General features: G+C 34.9%; 1 protein-coding gene across 1 annotated transcript in view; it reads right to left on the bottom strand.

Moving 5' to 3' along the window:
* LOC124370208 (cilia- and flagella-associated protein 45-like) overlaps positions 1–20,711 on the bottom strand; it is a 55,446-nt gene that overhangs the window by 27,856 nt on the left and 6,879 nt on the right. The window contains exons 3-6 of the mRNA XM_046828502.1: positions 12,924–13,084; positions 2,933–3,122; positions 2,672–2,845; positions 507–680 (exon numbers count right to left, since the gene is read on the bottom strand). Coding sequence (XP_046684458.1) covers positions 507–680; positions 2,672–2,845; positions 2,933–3,122; positions 12,924–13,084 — 699 coding nt within the window. The remainder of the gene's footprint in view (positions 1–506; positions 681–2,671; positions 2,846–2,932; positions 3,123–12,923; positions 13,085–20,711) is intronic.

The following is a 20,711-nucleotide window of genomic DNA, read 5'->3' as shown; positions in this document are numbered from 1 at the left end:
TTTTACTTAAATATCCAGTGGTAAGTGCTGTAAATCTCCTGGTTTTCTAGTTCTTATGGTTATGTTTTGTTTAGTGTATTTAGTATTTGTGTAGAACTTTTTTATTGTAACAAACCAAAACAGAAGGTCTCAAGACCATTCTTAAAGTAGTGCAAGGATGTATATAATACAAACAAAATACTACATATCGTTAGATTGTTTTATGATTGTAACACTAAAGGAATATTTTCATTAGCACTTTCAATAAAGCACTCTTATATTATTCTATTATATTCTATTCTCATTGAAAGTTATACATGTATTAAAATTATAATAGTGTGAGGTAAATCATTCCTAAGAAGAAGATGTAAGGTAATTAAATCAAAATAAATTTATAATAAGTATTTGAGGATGATAATTATCATAATAGACTAGGATAAGACATTAACAAGACATTGCAAACAAAAAATATTATGTTTATTCTTTTAAATGATATTATAATTACTACATGATGACTAATGACTGACCTCATCCTGAATCCGCATTGCATTCATCTCGTCTTTTGCAGCTTGGGTGTCTGCTGCTCTTTTCTGCATAGCTCTCAATCTAGCCAACTCCTTCTCCTTCTCCAGGCGTTGCTTAGCCAACTCTCTCTGTCGGGCTGCTTCTGCCTCTGCCTTGCGCCTCATGTACTCTTGTACCTGTAAGCACATAACACACTTAGCACCTTCACACATGATATGACAGTCTGGGTGTCTTCCATTCTTTTCTGCATGACTCTTAGCCTAGCTAAATCCTTCTTCTCTAGAGACTGCTTGGTCAATCCTATCTGCCCTACACATCATGTACTCTTGTACCTGCACACTATACATGCTTGCAGAGGCAAAAAAATTCATCTCCAAGGAATTGGCTTCTTGATGACTCCGAGGCCACCTGCAGGTAGACATAGATAGGCCTTAACACTTAGAGTGCTAATCTCGTAATTTTACGGAACAGCGAAACTTCCAAAGAATGCTAATCCCGTAGTTTTACGTGGTTGTCATTTCAATTGGTATTATATTACATTGTTCGTATTTAAATGGGTTTAGCCTACTCTACAATGTTATTTGGGTTTTTAGTAACACAATTCACCGCTAAAAAGCGTCAGATGTATTGAATGAGCTTGATGACAAAGCCACTTCGGTCGCTTTGTTTACGTGTCGCTGACGTGACGTTTGTTGCAGCCGGCAGTCGATATCGCAATCATGGCTTCTCGCAGCTTGAACGACATTGTGATCAGTGATGTATTAGATGAAGATAGATTTATTGGTGTTGATAGTATTTTTGACGATTCTGACATCGATCCTGATTTCATGAAAGAAGATGAGACACATATTTCAGGTAAGAATAAGTCTATTTATCACATAAACATCAGTCTAAAAGTTTGGTTATATTATTGTTTTCGTGAATCAAACTATAATTTGTATTATAATAAATTAACTTTATTCAACTAATATTCATATGAATAAAATGAAAATATATTCAAATTTTACATAGTATATTATTATGTTACAGATGCTGAAAACAGTACTGATGGCGAAAGTGATGCCGACGCATCAATATGTCGGCATAGTTTTTTTGTCAAAAAACTACAAAACATGATTTGTATTATTCAAAGGACAGTTTATATCTGTAAATGGGTCATTGTAAATAATTGTATATATGCTTAGTTTAGTTTGTTAGATAAAAAACTGTCTCAAAAAAAAAATTTTTTTTTCAAAAACATTTTTATGTGCAGTTTTTGAAAAAACACTAACAATCTCACGTTAAAAGAAAGACGAAAGTTAGCTGAAGGCATGTAAGTATTTTTCTTATACCTTAAATACATTTTTGAAAACCACCAAAAACATCCAGCATTCTATAGAGTTACATGTTATTTAGGGCCAGCACTCAAAGTGTTAAATACTTTTCCAAAGGAAATGCACTTGCAATTTCATATTTTGGTTGGTATTTTACTGTCACTTTTGGTCATGTTAGTAACTTCTACCATCAACTGTGTATGACATTTTATTGACATGAATTGTAATAAGTCTAGAATTTGAGTTAGTTAAATTGAAATAAAAACTTTTATAGCGGTAATATTCAACATGCGTATTATAAGGAAACAAATGATTGCTATTTACTGGGTATAAGTCCATGTCCTATCACATTTCTTGGTTTTGCAAAAAGTTTGTGGAGCATTGACACTTTCGATAAATTGCTCTATTGCTACTTGGATGGACAGCGAACAATTAAGTTTGAGAAAAAGTGGTTTTCAACTAGAGTGATAATAAACTTATATATTTTATGTAATTAACATGGATTTGTGCCTTGTTCTCAACCTCTGAAGGTAACTAAAATCTGTCACCTATTTCAACCGAGATACTGCAATCTGTAACTGCTCAGTCATAAACTAAAAATTAATATTGTGTGGTGTCTTGCCTCCTTTAGTTCTAAGACTTAACATAAAATTGTAACTATTATGTAGTTTAGATTAGAATAAATTCATTTTTGGAACATATCCAACATGCTACACACTTATCTAGCAAGAAGATCCTTTTGAACATAAACTATAGAATTTTGAACTATACAATTTTTAAAGCAGAACTGGAACTTGCTGTAAGTAAATGCAGAGAAGTTGAAAAGTCCAGTAATTCTAGAGTGCTACACTTGCCTTGAGATCAGCCAACCGATTCTCTTCCTTTTCAAGGCAGGCAAAATGGTGCAACTGCTGGTTGATCTTGTTCATCTCCTCACGCTGTTGTGCTTGCTCAGCCATCTTCTGCTTCATCGACTTAAGCTCGTCCAGCTGCACCTGCATGGCTGCCTCGTTTGCTAGTCGACTCTCCTAAGCAGCAACCATCATCACATATTCAACATTAGCTATCAATCAATGGAGAGAACAATTAAATGTTCTATTGAATGTGGAGGTCACCTCTTCAATCCTCTCAGCTTGCATCTCACGCTGCAACTCATTCTCTTGTATCTGCTCCAGAACAGTCTTGACATACTGCTGCTTCCGTATCTTCTGCTGCTCCTTCTCTCTCTCCTGCTGCCTCAGAGCCTGCTGTCTCTCCTGTTCCATCATATCCTCCATTCGTTTCTCCTCCTCCGAAAGTTCCTTCCTGCAAGCAAATCCCTTTTATAAATGTAAAAATAATAAATAAAGGTAAGTCCAGAAGCGTCCATAAGAAATTCTCTAATTCACGGTAGTATTCTGAATATTTTATTTGTAAAATTCATAGAAATCTTATTTTTAACTTACATATAAAGTGGCATATAATTTTCTTGTTAAAAACAAGCTATACAGTATGACACTGAAATGTTTTTTGTTTCACTGTGGTTTCTAAAAATTGATTTTGATGTAAAACAAGTAAAACTTGTACATAAATCTATATCCTCATCCTATTTTAAAGAAGTATACATGAAATTCAGGATAGCCAAAACTGTAGCAAATTTTACTGTGAAAACAGTAATATACAATATTACAGGGTTTTGTACAGAATTGTACAGTATTTTTAGATTACTAGTGGAAAAGTACATATTTCAAAGTTTAACTATATTTGTTGCTTAAATAATTAAAGAAATAAATATATTTTTAGTTTATTTGTATTATGTGTTTTTATCATTTAGCTTGTAAGGACAGCACACTTAGGCTATATAGGAATAAGACTGGAAAAAAATTGTTTTACAATAGATTTTTAAAATGTAACTTTTGTAAAAAACTTAAAAAAGAAAGGCATAAAAGGATTAACATAAAAGGCATTTAATGTTACCATTCCCCGAGTCAACGGTGTACCTGACAACTCCTAGAGAATATTTCTGGGTATGCCACTGACTCCCTCATGGATACTTGTGCAAATGGTAATCAAAAGATACCATCATATTGAGCTGCCAGATCTGTTTTTGTCTTCACTGAACAAACTGTTGTAAAAATCTTAAAATGTAGTATACATGGAATTTAACATAATTATTATGGGTCATTTTTAACATTTTTTATCGGGGGCAAGAGGTCAAATAATATAGCTATCCGATTTCGTTAAAGATTTACAAGTGGGTTTGTAACACTTGCACATCCTTTAAAGAAGGATAATATCGATTGAGTTTCTGAACTGAAAGTCCTTTGTTGGGTTGTATCAACACGATAGTATATTGGGATTTACAATAGTGTATAGGACAACACGATAGCCTTTCATTAAAAAACTATTTCAGTACACAGGGACAACTATTTTTTTATTACATACCGTGTAAGATACATTTTTTACCAAATTTCCAAATTGAGAAAGGTCAGATGGCATTTTACGTAAAGTTTAATAATTTCAGCATTTTTACAAAATACATAAACTTTAAGTAACGTTAACACTATACTCATAGTTTCAGTATTATTCATGTTTGCATAATCTTGGGTAATTTTGATTTTGAGAATCACATATTTGAAACCATCATCGAACTGTGTCTTGTCTTATAAACAAGGTAGGAGTACACCACATTACATAATACGCTTCGCCGAGATTTTAGTCAAAATTTTGTCTATAGCTCATTCCATTCTTGATATGTCTTGCGGACAGGCAGATAGTAATACAGAAAGTAAACTTTTCATCCCCTCGGTAGATAAACAAAAAATTGTCAGTGATAAGCTTCAATAACGCTCTATCAAATTCCATGGTTAGACATGCACCACCACTAAAATCGATGTTCCTTGTACAAAAATGAAGTTTATACAAAACTTAATTTGTATAAGTCAGTTTGGTTTTTAGATATTGTTGGATAGACCAGGCAGAAATTAATGACGACAGACCTCGAGGATAGGCTGTCAAACACAGGTTAACTTTTCAATGAATAACCCTCTTTGATAAGTGATCTAGTAATACATGTTTTCGATCACTTTACATGAATTATAGGCCTTTAAATTAGAAAATTTAGGCAATTGTGTAACCAGGCTCAAATAAAACGGCTGAAAATAAATATTTTTGCAGTATGAATGTGAGTTAAACCTTTGATTGTATAGTTGTGTAACTAATACAATCAACTATTATATCTTCAGGAATTGATACTTTTTAAATCATTTATGACTGGAGGAAACATAATTTTAGAAAATGACACATTTGTTATTAGAGTTATTATTTAAGAAATTAGTTAATTGAAATAAAACACTCTTTGTCTGAATGTATCTTTCGCATAACCTCGTAAAAAAATCTTATCCTTATCTTCAAGCGTTTTACTTTGTACCAAATTATAAGATTACATTCTGCGTCAAATGCATAGCCTCGTCAATTGATCAATTTATATAGTTTTTCCTAATTTCCCTTCCTCTACATTTATAGATAGATCATTTATTAATTAGACGGTTAGACTATTTATTCTAAATTGGCTAATTCCAATTGAGGTAGTGTATTTTTCTTTTATGTTGTCAGAGAAAACGATAATTTTCACTATTCTTTTACGTTATCGGAAAAAAAGTGCAAATTTTAGAGTATGTAGCCCAGGTCATGTAAAGCGCCCTTGTTGTCAAGCGTTGAAGTTCATTCAATCCACTGTAATTTGCCATCTAACAATGTTTTTAATGTTTCGAGTTATTTGAAACGTATTAGTATATCATTATGTACATATATCTTCATTCAGAATGTAATTATATAATTATGTTCAGCTCAACACAAGCAAAACTCAGTGAGATTAACCTTGTAAAACTATTTGTTTGGTTATGATAGAGCCGAGAATGGAGACATCAAGTGCAGAGCGAAGGAAGAAAGAAACTAATTGAGGGGCTGGAGGGGTATGGCCGGACAAGGGACTGCCATTGGGTGGGGGAAGGATAAGTGCGCTCCTGCTCGTGCATCCTCGAGCAGCACGGCAGGAAGCACACTGAAAATCCGAATGCGCGCTGTGTCTTTTTAAGAATCAACACAGATCCCATATGAGTGTGTTTTATACAATTTAAAAACTCAAAATTGTATATAGCATTCTCCCAGAGGGATTAACATATTTTTAATTCCAAAGTATAAATAAATCAATATTTTTTCCGTAAAATTTTAATTATAGTGGAAAAAATAACTTACATTTTAAAAAATAAAAAATTGTCACTCTCTCTGATCATAGTTCACATACTTACTGTAAAAATTTGATATCCTTATCATCAGATTATATCCATTGGGCTGATTATAAAAAGACCCTAAATAACTATTTCAATTGTATATAATTTTCGGGTCAAGTGACCAAAAATGTTGTCCTTTTTCTAGGTTCAGGATGAGTATTTTGAAGTATTCTGACTATTATATTGAAAAAAACTCACTCAACCCAAAATCGATAGCACCTCCTTAACTCTAAATGCCATAAAATTAATATTTTATGTGCCCTTTGTGTAATGTGGACAGTAGTTAAGCTTTCTATTAATATGTTATAATTTACACAAGAGAGAACATTCAAATTAAAGGTCAAGGTTTATAGGGTCCCCTATTAACAATAAAAGATATTACAATGTCAATGAATAAACAAGTATTATAAGTTTTCCAATTATTTGGAATAATAATTTCCTAAGAAATTATAATAATAAAATAATAATAAATAAATAAATTTAAATAATAAATAAATTTATTTATTTCCAAATAACAACAAATAATTACAATAAATCCAACAGTAATACAATAATTGGACATAGTTATACAAAATGGAACCATCCCACACTACCTCTAATCTGAGATAAATGAGGTCAAAGTTAACAGCTAGTTGTTATTCTATTTATTTTGTGAATAATATGATCTGTATTTTAAATGAAGGACTATATTTTTATTTAGATATTAGATACAATACAATTTAACAAACTTCAATTAATTTTTAAAATATGGATTGAAATGTGGATTGGTTCCTTTTGGGTTTTCTGTTAATTAGAGACAAAATATGCCCATGTTGTTTGGTTCCTTTTTGTATTTTTAATTTAGTTATTCTTAGAAATAATCCAGACAACTTGGTTCTTTTTTCAAAATTAGTTTTATTTTAAAGGAAAATAAAATATTAATCCAATAATAAAAAATATGAATTTTAAAATTATTTTATCACTTTTTGCATAGTAATATAAGTATCAAAAATTAAAAATAACTACTTTAAAACTTCCAGGTAATATTATAAACACCCATAAACAATCTCACTCATCCGGTAAATTTCAAAACCAGGTTCACCTCCAAAACCATCTATATCATCCTCGACTTGAGGTTCAGCAGTGAGTGAGTGATAAAATCCATGATGGTTCTTTGGGATGAGATGAAAACATAGATTTTAAGTCTTTTAACTTTGCCTCAGCGATGGGTTTTCCATTAGGCCACAAAGGTACAAGTTGTGTCTTATCTATCGTCGACAGCTGACGCCCTCGCCCTCTTTTCGAAATGTTTAGTTCCTGATGGGGTCCATCAAACTTATTGCTAATAAATATAGCCAGAGGGTTTTCTTTCCTAATAACTATTTCTCTTGTGTTTAACCAACTGACGTCTCCTTTCTCAACATCCTTTTTTCTGTTAGTAATACTTTTTTCAATTTCTGAGCATGAGTTAAAGTCTTCCTTATTCATTCGGACAACTGTTAGAGGATTTTTCTTTTTGCAGTTTTCCATGATACAGAAGTAATTTTTCAGGACAGAACAAATATTGCTGTCTTTTAAGGTGTTTCAATTTCTTTCAATTTTTCCAAAATCATCGTCGTTTGGAAGAAAACTGTGACCAGGGATCAGATATCTCTGTGTTATTGTTTTCAATGGTGGATGATCCCTGGAGGCCAGCTTTGAGCATCAACACTATCTTTATGTTCCGGTTTGTCCCCCACAGGAGTCACTCCATAAAATCAAATGCTCTGTACCCACAGGTACCTTTCCCCGAATATGTTTTAACATACAGGAGCCAACCTCCTGTGAACCTCTACCTGCCTCACCTTCAACCCAAGTATAACAATACCCTTTATCAGTCTTCCCTGATTGTATCCCGCAGTTGTACACACACAGCTGCCCTTTTATAAAAAACACAATGTTGGTAGCTATGCGAGGAATTGCAGTGTTTTTTGAAGGTCAAATGTTAGGCATTCTAGATTTTCATTAGAAGAAGCAGATTTCATATCTGTCTTTAGTCTTATTTGTGCACTTTCTGCCATTAGTAAGTGCTTGTCATGTTCTCCTTTGGCAATATTCTTCTCTTCTTCAATCATTTTCGGCACTTTAAACTTGGCTGCGATCATACTTATTGCATGTGTCCTTTTATAAAGATTTAAAATTTAAAATTGTAATTTTTTTGTAGAATATCTTTTTAAATGAGGATAAAATAACAACTTGATCTTCTGAACTATTGTTAACATAAAGATCGTACATTTTGTTAATCGTCAATTCTGGAGGTAAGAACAAAAAATTGGTTTTCGCCTCTTCGGTAGTGTGAGGTGTGTTTAGAAATTTTTTTCTATACATTCCTTAATATCTTTTATTTTGCATTCTGGAATCGAGTTCCACCCGCCTTGTTTCCCTTGTTGATCAAGCAGTGTTTCAGATTTCATTTTAGATAAGGCTGTGTTGACTCTTTTTGATGATATATGTAACGTCTTGACAAACATCTCCCTGCAGACAACAGTTTTATTTAAACAATAAATACGGGGAAAATTTCTCGGCCTAGATTTTTATTCTTCTTTTACTATTGAGTAGGAACGTTTCTTTGGAACTTCTTTTACTTTTCGCATTAATGTACATGTTTTGGTCATTGTAGTTGCCAAGGTCTTTAAATTTTTCGAACTCCTTGTGACGAATATCAACAGAAACATTCTCTTTGCATTTATAAGGAACTATTATATAAGGAACCAAGATGCTTGGTCATCCTTATAAAAGACGTTTTATTAATTTGCAAAACAGAAACCATGCCATATGGTTTTCATGGATATAAATAGTACTGGCATTTTTCAATAAAGAACCAAGCCACTTGGTTGCATAGGGAAATTATAAAACTCATTAGATAGAAGGAACCAAAACACTTGATACCATTTTGTAAAATATAGAATGGTGATAAATAAAAAGGTTGATTTTCATATGATTTTTTACTATTATAATCAGCTTCGGATGAGGCTTGGGTTCTGTTTTGCAAAAAAAATATAGACGTCTGAGCTGAATAGCATCGTAGTCCTATCTCATAATGCTAAAATTTGTGGGATGGATCCTTTTTGCATAACTACGTCCAATTCAAAATAAGGTAAACATTACATAGCATATATAAAAAACATAACATAGCATATACAAAACAAAAATGATTTGCTCAGGCTGACCAAGTTTACACTTACCAGTTAATTAAAAGGAAAAGTTGAATTTCTTAATTTTCCTTTATATGCATTATAACAATCATAACTATTCCTACTTCTGTTAAAAAAAACCTTCATAAATTTATAAACATACATATTTCTTATTGGTAATACCTTTAATGATCTAAATATTGGCCAAGATGAGTCATATTTATTTCCTTTAGCTACTATTCTTACAAAATACATCTGCATTGTTATGAGTGGTTGTAAATTGGTTATGTAAGTTCCACCCCAGCACTCTATACCATAACTTATTCGACTGTGAACCAAAGAAAAATAAAGTGTTCTCATTAGGCCACTTTTACACATCCTTCTTAAAAAGTAAAAGATCCTAAGAATATTTATTAACTTTGTTTTAATCGATGAAATATGTGTTTTCCAATTTAATTCAGAATCCAATATCACACCTAAATATCTAATACTGTCTTCTTGTTTTATCTCAGCACAATATTCACTACATAGTCCACCGTTGCAGAGACAAGTAGCGCATTTATAAACAATTTTATCAGAAAAAACCAATTTCCCTCTGAGGCTAAAGTTTATATAATTGGTTTTACTTACACTAAGGACTAAATTATTATTGGTAAACCACCAACGCAAAGCTTCCAAATCAGAATTCATGTTTAGTGCAATTTCGTCTAAATTGTCACCAGCATAGTTCAGAGCTGTATCATCAGCAAAGGAAACTACTTGTCCATGGAAGTCCCCTTTACATAAGTCGTTTATGTAAATTAAGAACAATGTAGCCCCTAACACTGAACCTTGAGGAACTCCATGTTTAATCTCATCAAACTGACTAATATTTCCATTGATTTTAACACACTGCTTTCTTTTGGATAAATAACTTTGAAACCAATCATAAACCACTCCCCTTATACCACAATTGAAAAGTTTTTTGAGCAATATTGAATGATTTACTGTGTCAAACGCTTTCTTAATATCTAAAAATAGACCACTAATCCGTTTTCCATCATTTATACCTCTAGATACCCTATCCATAAATTCTATCAAAGCAATCTCGGTATTTAAACCTTGTCTAAATCCAAATTGATTTTTACTGAAAAATCTGATTTTATCAAGAAATTTTATTAGCCTGACTTTTATTAATTTTTCATATATTTTTTCAGATGATAACAAGGATATAGGTCTATAGTTATTGCAATCTGTTCTTTCATTTTTCTTATGTATTGGAATCACTAATGCTTCTTTTAATTTGTCCGGAAAAACGCCTGATTGAAAGCTAAAATTAATAATATACAATTAAACAGGCAGAAACTATTTATAGGTTTTATTAATTAATGTGAAACTAATACCATCAATACCAGGGGATTTTCCGTTTTTTAATAACTCAATAAACAATAGTTCTTACAAGTTCATTCTCTATAATAGGATCTATAAAAATGGATTGTGTTATAGAAACTTCACTAAACTTATTTTTTATGTCAAGCAAATGAATGTCCTGATTATCGCCACACCTGCTTAATCCATCAGCCACTGATAAAAAATAGTCATTGAATTTATTCGCTACTTCACATGGATCACTAAAGATTACACCATCAATTTCCAGTTTAACATCTACATTAGTATTAATAACCTTCTGACCAGTCACTTCTTTCAAAAGTTTCCACGTTCGTTTCTGATCTTTCTTACTGTTTTCAAATAGTTGAGAGTAATAATTATTTTTCAAGTTTCGGATATCGCTGTTAAGCTTATTTCTATAACCTTTAAAATATTCATTCAAAACTGTATTGTTGGGCTGTCTTTTGACTCTTTTTAATAATGTATTCCTAATTTTAATTCGTTTACAGGTATCAGTGTCAATCCACGGCTTTAGTTTAATTATTTTCTGTTTGTTGTGCTTAATTTCCTCTTTAGATTCTACAACTACGGTATTAATTATTTTATAAAAAACATCAAAAGCATGTGAAGCATTTGTTTGTAAATATACATCACTCCAATCAGTGTGATTCAGTAAGCTGTCTAGTTTAATGTAGTTAATGCGGTAAGCAAAGGACGCGACCTTTACCACCACTGAATCAGCTGTTACCCCCTCCCCTCTCCTCAACCATACAGCTGTCATGCAGTGATCTGTTATGTTGCCTTCTATTATTGCAGCGTCAATTAATACTTCATTTACATTGCTTATTTTTGCAAGCACATGATCAATGCAGCTTTCAGAATGCTCTGTTATTCGGGTTGGAGAGTTAATTAGTGTCTGTAATCCATTTTTAGCGATTAGGAACTTATACTCATCTATTACATTATTATTTTGAATCAAATTTAGGTTCATATCATCAATTATTAACAAATTTCTACATGATTTTATAAAATCTCTTGGTATGTCCTCAACTCATCTATAAAAAGATTATTACTATATTCATGTAATTTATATACAGCTAATAAGTTGAAACTATAGCCTAATTCAAGAAAATGTATGTCTAATACATCCGCTGACGTAAAGCTAACCGGTGTAGTTTTAATGTTACTGATAGTGCAGTGGAAAAAGACAGCTACTCCGCCTGCTCTTTTGGTTTCACTTGTTTTAACATAAGGATTATAGTTAGGGATTTGATAAAGTTGAATTTCAGATTCCTTAATCCATATTTCAGACAGAATTATTACTTTGCGTAGACTTTTTAGGGTTGCCATTTCTACTATAAATGCATCAAAATTTGCTCGCATACTTCTTATATTCTGATGAATAATAACAAAACCAGTGTCCCTACTTAAAAAATCAATTGTATTATACTCAGAATTCATTCAGTATTCAAAAAGGAGCAATCCAGTCAAAGTAACAGGCTAACATTATCAAAATATAAACAATTGTAGCTATATATTAATTTAATAGTCCTACCTTACAAGTTATTGAGGTCAGCCTGGCATTTAATAACACAAACAGGACCTTGTTCTTCCCTTCTTAAGAATATTCTTCCTCCTTTGACCCAAAGATACTTGTAGTTCTGTCTTCTCCTTGCTTCACGAGCCAAGGCGAGTAGTTTCCTTCTGGTAGGTGATAGAGACTCGTTTATGAAGATTGGGTTGTCATTAGGAAGGTTTAGGTGTCTTGTAGATAGTTCTCTCTTCTGGCGTTTTTTCGCTAGCAGCTGCTCCGCATCAAATCGCCTTACAAACTTTACAATTATTCCGGCCGGAGCATCCAATTCAGGTCTCTTCCTTAAAGAGTGGCAGATGTCAACCATTGAATCAGTTATTTCCATGCCTAATGCTTTACCTACATTTTTCACTGTACTTAATACATCCTTACTGTCATGTGGCACACCTTGAATTTCAATGGTATTCCTCCTAGAATACTGTTCGGTTTCATCCATCCTATTCTCTAACATTACTACTTTTTCTTTCAGTGCTTTATTTTCTTTTCTTAGACATTCAATATTATTAATTATTTCCAATTATTCCTAGTACAAATAGGAAACTAGCCAGTATAACAAAGTATTTTAATTACCTTACTTTAAGCCAGCATCAGGCAAACCACAAACTTGTTTCTTAAATAATTTTGCATAAAATGTATTTACATAATAATTTTCATTAACAGTTAATGGTGTAAAAGTTGTAATGAGTTTAAGATATAGTAGCTAAAAGTAAACGTAACTCACTCAATTAGTTTCTTTTCTGCGACCTGAGCATCCCTGATGGCGTGACATTTAGTGGCCAAGATGAGAGCATTACACTTCTTGATTTCATCTTCCTGTTCTTGTCGCAGCTCGTGAGCCCGGGCGAGCAAATGTTGGGCCTTGCGTGCAGCTTCCTCCTCCACCTATTACAGCAATCATTATCTATCATCGATAGACTGATCATGCTGATTACTAATAAAGAGTTTGATATTGCATCACCGTATGACGGTTTATTGATAAGATATTTTGACATGAAAGAAGAAAGCCAAGAACAGCATAAGTTGTAATATATCATTCATTTTTGGTATTGCTATCAGTAACGAGGACTTTCAGAATAAGGCTTTGAACGTTTTGATGATAGATGATTTGGACATCATTAAGGCACAAAAGGGAAGTAACATCGACCATGTGTTTTTCTGGACTACAAAAGAGTATATTATTATATTATCTTAAACACAAACATGCACATTGCATAGTAACTTCAATCTGGGAATAAATTATCCAGCTTCTTATATCCCTGAAATTAAAAAGTTTAATAAATAACATAGAGTGCAGAAATTCCATATATCCTGCACTTTAGCTTCGCTGTTAGGATTAAAAAATCCCCCACCAAAGAAGATATTTCTATTAAAGCCCCTACTAAAAAATACTCTTGTTTCATTAAGTGGTCATCTTAAAATGATTGCATTTCAGCCATTGTAAATTATTTCTAACCTGCTATGAAATGCCTGACAAAATAACACAGCATAGATCTAAACCAACACAAAAAGGGCAATGACAATGATGAACCATTTAGTATCGTTTAAAATATTTACTCTGTTTTTATTTTAACTGTATTAAAGAATAGCCCTTTAATTTGTTTCACGGTGATAGCTCCAAGTCCTTATTGCCACCACTGCATTCACAAATTAGATAACAGAACAAATATCACAGATAGAATGCTCAATCGCTTTCAATATTTGAAATAATAATAATAAGAGTCAATATTAAGAGCCAGTTGTAACACCTCATTTTAAAGATATTATTGATATGCATTCAAATGCTTGATAGGTTTTATAATAAGGCTCATACTTTCTGATTATTCAAAAAAGGAAGTAAGTAATACAGATTGTATTTCTGAATAACCAATAAAAAAGTCTAAAAAACTAAAATAAAGCATTTGGATCCATATTAGTAATATCTTTAAAATGAGATGTCTTTCATAATTATGACCGAAAATTAGGGTGTAAAAGTATTTGCGGTTTAACATTGTTCTTATGGGGCTAAAATCAAGATAATCACCAATACAGCAGCTCTTAACTAAAGACAAATACATTATTATGGCATCAGTAAAGAGACAATGAACCAGATAAACTAGTGTGCATTCACTGCAGAGTAAGTTCAGAACAAAACTATACTTACCTTCTGGACACTTGCAATCACACTTGCAATCTTTAACCTCCACGTGGTAATTATTAAATCACTTTAAAGTGCTGGGCTGTTTTGAAGCAAAATACATGGTTTCTTAAATGCCACTTTTTAGATACAAATATACGTTCAAAGATTATGTGTTATATATCATTCTTTTCAGAAAAACATGCTTTAGGAAATAAAAATAATTCAAAACTCTTACCACTTTTCTAAAAAAAAAGTCTTGATGAGTAGTAGATCATTTGTTTTCTTTTTGTTCTTTTTAGATGATGAGGTTGTAAATGCGTTTTAAAACATGGTTATAAATATTTCAAAATATACAAATTGTTTCAAATTTCATTGTAAACAATAAAAATGTCACTTCAAAGCCTTTTGAACAAAAACTACACACACAAAATATAAAAACTAAAAAAATGTCCTGCACACCAAAATTTGCACAATGGTCACATTCAAAATAAACACTTCTCAAACAATATTGGTTTGGATGTACATATAACCTCACTAAAGCTAAATGTCTGTTATAATAATTTTGAATAGTAAAATCATCTTATTATGGTCATTTTGTTTATATATATAATATACATATTAGGATGAATAAACATCGGTCTTCATCCAACAGAAAAGACGACAAATTGGTTTAACAACATGCATTGGCTCATAACGAAATATTTAATAATTGTTACACATTAAAAGGGTTTTGTAAAGAACCAGAAGATTCTTCCAAAATTCAATTAGAAAATTTAGAACAAGCATATCAATTAGTCACTAAGTCAAAATTACCTTTTGGATTAAATAAGAAATTATCTGTTAAAATAGTCTAAATTAATCTAGCAAATCTAAAACAATATTTTGTCTATATTTTAATTAATTAATTTTATTTATTTTTTATGAATGTACAACTACAAAATTGTTAATATTTAATTTAATTTTAAGATGTTAGAACGCCTTTTTATATTATTAATCTAAATTTTAATTTTAATGTAAAGCCCTTTTTCGTATAATATACCAAGGAGTTTATAAAATTACACTATAAATCAGAATATAACATTTCAGCTGATTCTGAAAATGTATATGTTTACTTTTAATTCTTAGATTATATACACTTTTTGTATCCTTTTTGAAAACGACAATATAGTCGAAATATTAAAGGATTTATGTGAAGTCTTTTTCTTCTATTATTTATACATATTTCAAAGTGTGGTTTCAGGTTCTTTCACGATTGCAAAGTCCGTGCATATCGATTTTCCAGTCCCCTCTCCACTCATATCAGCTGTGACGTCTGATCATATCAGCTGTGACGTCGTGATTATATCAGCTGTGGTGCTCTGTCGACTGCATTGTTTTGTTGACAAACAAGCTTTCAGACTGTCACAGCACAGGTGAACTGATTACTGTTTAATGGTTACCGCTTCTCAATACTTGTTGGTTATCAGCCCTACTTGTAATACACATTATTCTAAGCAGGTTAAATATAAACAATCTTGGTTATTGACACTTTACCTTGAGCAGGACTCTATACGTACGAGCACCCTTATTGCAAAATTAAATGTTTATTTTGTCAACACTATATTCTAGTCTCAGCTTAAAAAGAAAAAAAGCTACTTACTGCTCACAATTGTTTATTATAATTTCTATTTGAACATTGCTCACGCATATGTATGCATGGTTTATGGTTACTGTCACAACACTACCATACTTTACCACTGACAGTTTTTACATGTAGTACGTGCGCATACTGTTTCCAGAGCCTCTGCTACATTATAGCTGAATTTAGCTCAACAGTAACCTTAATTGTTGTTTATTATTTAATAACAACTTGTCTTGTTTACGTTTTGCCATAATAACAGTTTATTTTATTTTCTCAAAACAAAACTATACTATAGGCCTATACGAGCCTACTCTACTTATTGCATTATTATTGAGTTTTTACCTCAAAAAACTAAACAATTGGTACCTGAAGATGAAATCAATGATTTCGAAATGTACATAGTAACAAACATAAAAGTTTACAAAAAGTGTTAAAAGGTTTATTTATATTGTATCATAAATCTTTTTAAATTGTGTTTCATTGTATTATATTGTTTAGATACTTCTTATTTCTTGGGGAAAATACTTCAGAGGAAAATAATTTAGTTTCTATTTTTATCACTGTCTCAGTTCAAGAGGACAATATTTTGTTTAATTTTCACCTTTGAAGTTTTACCCAAATTGATTAATTTTCTACAAACACTTTCAACATGGCGATGTCTCTTAAAGTGGCCAATGCAAAGCGAGAACACCTCTTTTCTCAGATACAAAGTATCTATGATTTAACTAAGAAGACTTCCGATCCAAATATACTTCAGCAGTTGCTTGTCAGCTAAATCTATTCAGAGACTTAGACAGGAATTTTCAGCAATATTAGACTTGTGCCACGAGTTGGAATTAAAAGTAGATGCCGACTATACACCTAACTATTCCGCATTAGCGAGCGTGGACGAGTTAGTTGATTACGTTTCTGCTAACGTGCTTATGATTGAGACCAAGAGACAAGCTAAAGCTAATAAAAGCGAAACTATTCCGCCTGCCTCCCCTCAAGTCAACATCCAGCTACCGAAATTGGAATTAAAAACTTTCGACGGAGCTGCCTTGGACTTCTGTACGTTCATCAACGTTTATGAACAAGCCGTACACAACAATGCGCACTTAAGCGATGTAATGAAATTTCAATATCTCTTGAGCGTGCTTTCAGGCGAACCACTCTCTCTGATAAAGTCGCTAAATATAACTGAGCAAAATTATGCAATCGCTTATCAGCTGCTGAAGGATCACTACCATAATACTAGGCGTCTACTCACACTACATTTAAATCAAATACTAGACCTTCCTGTCATCTCCAGCACATCTGTGAAGAATATCCGTGCTTTCCTTAATCTTTTTCACGAACATACGCAATCACTTAAAGCATTAAACAATGACATCACTAGTAACAACCCACTTCTCTCAGCCTTGTTATTACGCAAGATTGATAATCGGATGGTCACCCGCCTAGAACAGTTTCGAAAAAAGGAAGAGCTTCATACTTTGCCCTCGGTTGAACAAATAATTGAGTTTCTCAACCTGGAATGCAGCCACATTGAGGACAGTAGTCTACATGACAATATTGTGGACCCCAAGAACGTTTCAAGTTCTTATTTTGGGTCAAAACCCAGATTTGATAAACCCAAATCGTCTCTTAAAAACGTGAGCTTGTTAGCGGCTTCCTCTCCACCCTCCTCGGCCTATAAACAAGGCCCATCATGTTTTTATTGCCATCAGAGCGGTCATAAAATTTATGGCTCTCCCAGCTTCGGCCAAAAGACACCTCAAGAACGGCACGGGATTATTAAACAGCACAACCGCTGTTCTTCTTGTTTGGGGACGCACAGATTAAGTGAATGTCAGTCTAAATGCACGTGTCGAACATGTCGTGGTCGTCATCATACCTTGCTACACTTCACTGATCGGCCAACACGACTCGGACCGCGTTCTTCCCGTTGTGGAGAACGGCCGTGACGGCGGCCGGCCTGCAACACCTACACCTGCTGTCCGCCCTCCGTCTGCGACCACAGCGCTCTCACCTCCTAGCCCGGCCGAACACACCACACTACACGCTCATGGCACACTGCATCAAGACCTCGCCCCTAGTACCACGGTTCTTCTGGGTACTTCTCTTGTCAAGCTCACCGCCTCTAACGGACAAGCTTATGTCTTTCGTGCCTTAATTGATTCAGGAAGCATGCTAAATTTTATTAGCGAGAAAGCCTCCCAACTGTTGGGTACACAGCGCCGTCCGGCCACTATTAATGTCGCCGGCCTTTCTCAAACCTCTGCTCACACACGCGGATTTTTAACTCTGGGCGTGGAAACTCTTGCTGGCCACCCAGTTGCCGCCCCACACTCGTTCCACATATTGCCACAAATCACTGTAGACCTCCCACGAATGCAAATATCTCAGGAGGTCATGAATAAGGTTAAAAATATTACACTGGCTGATCCAACCTTCCACCTCCCTGGTGGCATTGACGTGCTTATTGGTGGAGCGCTATTTCCACATATTCTTACTCACGAGACCTACTCTCTTGGTCTCAATTTACCTCACGCCCTGGGCACCTGTTTTGGTTTCGTGCTGATGGGGACGGCTCCCTGCACACCACTGACGCAGTCTGTCTCTACTATGGCTGTCTCTCTTCTCTCGACTGCTGAGGTGGACCTCCACGCCTCTCTGCAGCGTTTCTGGACACAAGAGGAACTGCCTGCTCCCAGTAAAAGGTCTGCAGAGGAAACTCAGTGCGATGAATATTTTTCTACCACGCACTCCAGGGACCGTGAGGGTCAATATATGGTCCGCCTCCCTTTCAAGAACACCAGTACTCATCTGGGAAATTCCAAAGTTCATGCTGAAAGTAGACTCTATTCATTCGAGCACAAGCTCCACGCTCCCACTAATGTGGAGTATTATAATTTATATTCTGATTTTATACATGACTATCTCTCTCTCTAGGCCATATGCAGGGCTGCCCTACTCCTGACTTAAGCACTCCCCACTACTTTCTGCCACACCACGGTGTTTTTAAGGCACAAAGTAGCACCACCAAACTACGCGTCGTTTTTGACGCCAGTGCCAAAACCAGTTCCGGACTCTCTCTCAACGACACTCTGTTGACCGGACCTAAACTGCAAAATAATATTTGTGACATTCTTCTGCCCTTCCGCCTTCAGAACGTAGTGTTCTCTTGTGACATCAGACAGATGTACCGCCAAATCAAGGTGCATCCTGACAATCAACATTTCCAATTGATATTATGGCGTGATCACCCTACCGACTTGATGTCCACGTTCAAGCTCACGACAGTTACCTACGGCCTGAACTGTTCACCCTACTTGGCCATCAAAACGCTACATCAATTGGCAGAAGACGAAGGTCACCGCTACCCCCATGCTGCTGAGATTCTCAAGCACCAGAGCTACGTCGACGACCTGATCTGCGGAGCTGAGACTGAAGAACTTGCCGCTGAACTTCAAGATCAACTCATCAAACCCCTTCGGCTCGGTGGCTTTGAGCTCCGGAAGTGGGTCTCGAACTCTCCGAGACTTCTGCAACACCTTCCTGAAGATCATCGGGAAATCCCAGTTTTTCTGCAACCTTCTCAGGAGCCTCATTTCTCTATTTTGGGCCTAAAATGGACCCCTCTCACTGACACTTTTACGTTTAATTTTAATTTTTCTTGTGAAAACCCCACTAAGCGTAAAGTGTTAAGTCTCATTTCTCAAGTCTATGACCCCTGTGGTTTTTTGGCGCCTTGTATAATGCTCGCAAAAAATATCATGCAACTCGTATGGATTTCTGGCATAGATTGGGATGATCCGCTCCCTCCAGAAATATACCAAAAATGGCATGCCTTTTTATTTGAACTTAAGCACGTTGCTACTATTACAATTCCTCGTGCTACCCCCTACTCTGCTGCTACTCACTGGGACTTGCATAGTTTCTCTGACGCCTCAGAACTAGGCTATGCTGCTGTAGTCTACATCCGCTCTACCTCCAATGACACGGTGCACGTAAGCCAAGTTATGGCTAAAACTCGCGTCGCTCCTCTCAAAAGAGTGACGCTGCCCCGACTGGAGCTATGCGCAGCTCATCTCCTGGCCCAACTTGTGAAATATTGTGTTACTCAATTAGCTCCCACCCGCAAGTTTGGTTCTATTGTTTGCTGGTGCGACTCTACTGTGACCTCGCGTGGATCAAAACACCTTCTTATCGCCTCAAAACCTATTTGGCTAATCGTGTGGCGCAAACTCAAGAGCTTGTGGCTGTGGAGTGCTGGCGCTACATACCCAGTGCTTCCAATCCTGCTGACTGCGCCTCCCGTGGGATCCTTCCCTCTCAATTGGTGGATCATCCCCTTTGGTGGCATGGACCCGACTGGTTGCATCTCCCCTCCTCGGCCTGGCCAGATACTGATTCCAGCCTGGACTCGGTCTCTCTGGAGGAGCTAGGGGAGCTGAAGCATTCCACTCCTGTCATTGCCTTGGCCACAGCACCGCCTACGTGGGACCTCCTTATCCAGTACTCTTCCTGGAGGAAATTGTTGCACGTGATGGCCTACGTCTTGCGTTTTATCCACAACTGTCGTTCACCAAACCGCCACTTCGGACCTCTCTCCAAGACAGAACGGGACTCCGCCCAGCTGCGAATTTTCAAGACCGTGCAAGAGGAAGCTTTCACTGAAGATCTGGCTCTACTGCGGGACCGAAAGACGTGTTCTACCAGACTTCAACGCCTCGCCCCATTCTAGGGTCCGGATGGACTTCTCCGCGTCGGCGGCCACGCTGACCTCC

The sequence above is a fragment of the Homalodisca vitripennis genome, chromosome 1 (genome assembly GCF_021130785.1).
Source record: "Homalodisca vitripennis isolate AUS2020 chromosome 1, UT_GWSS_2.1, whole genome shotgun sequence".
Classification (NCBI taxonomy): Eukaryota; Metazoa; Arthropoda; class Insecta; order Hemiptera; family Cicadellidae; genus Homalodisca; species Homalodisca vitripennis.
The sequence above is the reverse complement of the archived record's forward strand: the minus strand, read 5'-3'. Positions and strand labels throughout refer to the sequence as shown.